We start from the raw sequence: 4,261 nt of genomic DNA, 5'->3' as shown, positions 1-4,261 counted from the left end.
TATCTTTCTTCAGCAATCACAGCATCATGGATCTACATAAGAGTGGCATTGCTATTGAGAAGTTCGTTGGAGCAAACTTCCCCACACGGCAAACTAAGATCCGACTTCTCATGATGCAAGGAGTATGGAGCATCATTAAATGATCGGAGAAGAAACCTGAAGAAGATGACCAGAAAATCCAAACATGGAAGGACGGGAAAGATAAAGTAATGGCACTGATCGGATCACGGCTTGCTGACACCCTCATCCATCATGTGGACTTCGACAAGATAGCCCAAGAGGTGTGGGACAAATTGGAGAATCTCTTCGGCAATAAAATCAACAACTCAAAAGTATTTCTCAAACAAAAGTTTTTTGGCTGGAAGATGAAAGAAAATGATACTTTAAGAGAACATTTGAGCACTTTAGGCTCCCTCATTCAACAACTTACTTCCCTAAAGGCAAATGTTGACGAAGATGATCAAAAAGCAGTCATCCTTAAAAGCATTGAAGGCATTATAAAATACAATAAGGTTCTAGCGGTAGAAGGGTGGCCAGAGAGATGGCATATGAATGAGATGGTAGCAATTCTCATTGACAAATACCGACGCTTCACAGAACAAATTGAACTCATGCTTGAGTCAAAGAAAATGTTCTTTTCAGAAATGAAAGGCAAAAAGGAAGGTAGAACCGTCAAGTGCACCTATTGCAAAAAGCTCGGACATACGAAGACAAGTGCTTCAAGAAGATGACCAAGGTACAATCCAATGAGCATGCAAACCTAGTTGCAGAAGAAGTAGAAAACGAAGACGAAGAAGAAGATGTAGCCGAGTCTTCCGCTACTGCTAACAAGGCTCTTACAGTGATGACTAATCTTTCTCTTAATGAGAAGACTATGAGTAGGCTTTCTAAAGCCTTTATTGTATGGGTCAATGGTTCTCTGCCCGAGTAGTCCCCCCAAAATGTGATAAATAAACTATGTGTTTTCCTTTGTAGAGTCTTAATGTTATAAAAGGCTCCATCATTCTCTACATATCCATGTTTAGAGTCAGGGGGGATTGCTTTTGGGTAGACTGATGTAGGCACAATCATGAGTGGTCAAGCTCTAATATCAGAACCCAACATGAGTTCAGGTGTTGGCACACTGTGATCTTTTGTATCACGTGTTGCACTCTTCAGCCCAAATCACCATAGTTATTGAAGGTCTTCTTAGATCACTCCACCTTCGCTCCAAAGGAGAGGGTTGTTGGGAATTTCAGAGTCTTATGTGTGAACAGCCTCTTAGAAAGCCAACTGTGCTAGTAGCATGTGAAGCCACTCTTGTAGTGGTTCAATAAATATCTAGATATTTAAACCTGCCTGACATCACAGCTTACATCATGCAGAACAGGCATTGTACTTGGTACTTCATAACATATCAATCAATCTATCCTTAAGTCATGCAATCATCTCTCTCTAGAGCATTGAGTTTCTCTCTCTTCTCTCTCTCTTACTGCTTGTACACTTCCACCATGGCTATCTTTGAGCCACCATAGCCCTTGCATGTGCCTAAACCTAATGACACCTTCATACACGGTGATTTGTGATGCCTGTGTGGACCGTGGTGGGGGCATTAAGGTAGTGTTAAACACAATGGCAGCCAATTGCCTATGAGAGCAGGCACCTTAATGGTGCACGGTTAAGGTTATGCCAAAAGCTTCTTGCCATGGTGCACATTCTTCACAAGCGAACTCCAATTCCCAAGGTGCACCAAATCTGTAATGCCTAGCCGGACCAACCCTTGGTGGCCAGCCATGCCCTCATTGCAAGACAGGAAATCTTGCCGGGTAAAAGCTGCTCCAGAGGGGCCTCACTTGCCTTTCTCATACCCATGACCAGCCATGAGCTCACTAACTTGCAAGGGCTCATTTTCTCTCTTCCTGTCATGTATTAGTCTAACTGTGTGCTTGCTGGTTAGCTTCCCTCCATTCTGGCCAAGTATTTGCCAGCACCCATGTGCCAGTCCACCAACCAGAGCTACTCGCTCTAACTCTATACAAGTTTGGCCCCTTCTTTTGAGCTCCCTTCCCATAATCTCATCCCTGTGTAAACACATCAGCTTTTCATATCAGATCACTCTTTGCCAGAGAGGCTAATCGTATAGGTGATTGCAGATGAGACTCACGTAACAGCTGTAAGAGACAAACGAAGAAAAGTACTGTTGTAAATGGGCTAGTCCAGTGAGGTCTAAATCCTCTGAAGCACAAAATATCCACCTAATAAGACCATAAATTTGAGAGCCTTAAATAGCACACAAGGTATCTACATAATCAGGCAGAACACTAGCCTGCAAATCTTTAAATTCCAAAACTCTTAAAATGCAGTGTAAGGACTTGCTGGTAATTTGTCCTTTAAATCCTTAAATGCAAACCTCTTTTAAAAATATCAGTAGGTTGTCATGTGGTGTCCTGTAGTAACCCTAAATGCAGTGTAAGGACTGGCTGGTAATTTGTCCTTTAAATCCTTAAATGCAAACCGCTTTTAAAAATCAGTAGGTTGTCATGTGGTGTCCTGTAGTAACCCTAAAGCTGGCCTTTCATCTCATATTAGTAAATTATCACGTGGACTGGACACCAAAAGCTTTCAATATACAGTGTAAGTCATCATGGAAACCCTAATTGCAGCCTATACACCCTGGAAATTCAAAAGCTCTTGAAGCACATTGTCTCGACAATGGACTGGCCCACAAAAACCCTGGTTCTGGCCTTAAAAACCTTGGAGTACGTAAGTGATCATAAGACTGCTCTGATTCTGACTCACCCTTAAATTAAAATGCCCTTGGAGTATATTGCAAGTCATCATAAGATTGTCTTGGGAAAAACCCTAAACCCTAGACCTCTAAAAAACAAGCAAATCACCTGGTCTTTCTTTAGTTTTCGGAAAATTAAGCAGTAACCTCAGGAGTTGAAGCAGCAGAGGAAGCAGGGGCAGTAGAGTCAGCGATGGCGGTAGGGACAGGTTTCAGGGGGCGATCAGCTTTAGGCATGGTTCGCTTCCACACCATACCAGGCTCTCCTTCGGGAACGTAGCGCCAGCAGCGCTTGTTGACGCCGCCGATCTTCTGCATCTCGCCGGTCTTGGCCACTTCCTCGTGGTGGAAAACACCCCATGCGGCGCCATGACGGCCGCTCTTGTAGACCTTAACATTTGTGATGCGGTAAAAGTTACCCGCCGGCCAGTGCGATTTAGTAAACTTGGCCCCGATCCCCCAGTTGGGCAGAAACTGTGCTACCTCCATGAAGTTCTTCTTCTTCCTCCGCCTCTTCTTGGCCGTTTCACCTTCTGCTCCTCCTGCTGCTGCAGGTGCTGCTACTGCCTGTGCAGAGAAAACCCTAGACTGGAGCCAGCCGCTTTGAACATGATGCTGATGATGATGGCCTTGGCATGATGCCCACAATGCCCTCAGCCTGCTAAACCCTCGACTTGCCATACTGGTAGAACCCTACTTCTGCGCCCACTTCGTTACTCCTCCATTTCTGCAGAGCCACCTACATGTAAACCCTCATCGGTTGTTAGGCTCGGGAAAAAAAAATGGTAGCTTGTTAAGTGATGGCATCTAGTGTGTAAGTTTTCTCCCAAGCTCAAAATATATATATATATATATACATTTATATTATATATAACGATGGTATCTAACAGCGTCAGCGTAGTGAATAGGGCTATGAGGGTTGAAAGTGTGCATGTGTGTGTCCTCCTCATTTCCGTTCCAACGAGCAACTATGTGCATTGGTTGATCTCACGGATTCGGCTATTGATCAAGGACAAGCATCTCCTTTGACATGAGTTCAGCCAAATGTACAGTGTTAGTGGCAATCTTCTTTAAGTAGACCTTTCCTTACGAGTGAATGGTAGTTGAGGCCTGCATTACTTCGAAGTGGGCTTGATGAAATAGGATTTGGTGCTTGCCAATTCATCTTCATCTTCGCTTTTTGTTGTTGATGGTGCTCCTGTTGTTGTTGGGGATATGGACTAGGTTAGGGCTTCTTCTCGCTTTGCTTGTACAAGGCTACCACGCTTTTGCTGGCTTCTTTTGCTTTGTCGGTTGCTTATTCTTCTGGTTTACCACAATGCTGCGATTTTGGCCTTCTTGTTCCCCTCTCTTACTTGTCCCGGTTGGTTTTGCTTTTCTTCTTTCTGACCTTCTTTCTTCTTCGTGTGCTCGGCTGTGTTCTTGTGCATGGCTTCTTCTTCCATTTTTCACTCTTTGTTTTCCCCACCTCCTTCATGTTTTGTTGCCCCTTTG

At 44.1% G+C, this 4,261-nt stretch overlaps 1 protein-coding gene across 1 annotated transcript; it reads right to left on the bottom strand.

The window, feature by feature from the left end:
* Positions 1 to 2,621: 2,621 nt before the first annotated feature.
* LOC147603450 (uncharacterized) lies at positions 2,622 to 3,575 on the bottom strand. The gene has a single exon (XM_086796813.1). It carries the CDS (start codon positions 3,446 to 3,448, stop codon positions 2,903 to 2,905), a length of 546 nt encoding a protein of 181 aa, XP_086652939.1. The 5' UTR covers positions 3,449 to 3,575; the 3' UTR covers positions 2,622 to 2,902.
* Between the last annotated feature and the right edge of the window lie 686 nt (positions 3,576 to 4,261).

Source organism: Cibotium barometz, chromosome 64 (assembly GCF_041138505.1).
Source record: "Cibotium barometz isolate CiBa-2024 chromosome 64, ASM4113850v1, whole genome shotgun sequence".
Lineage (NCBI taxonomy): Eukaryota > Viridiplantae > Streptophyta > Polypodiopsida > Cyatheales > Cibotiaceae > Cibotium > Cibotium barometz.
Note: the sequence above shows the minus strand (reverse complement) of the source record. Positions and strands in the feature narration are given on the sequence as shown.

What these genes read in the sequence shown, in the direction of transcription:
- LOC147603450 (XM_086796813.1), bottom strand. Translation starts at nt 3,448, where the DNA reads ATGGCAAGTCGAGGGTTTAGCAGGCTGAGGGCATTGTGGGCATCATGC.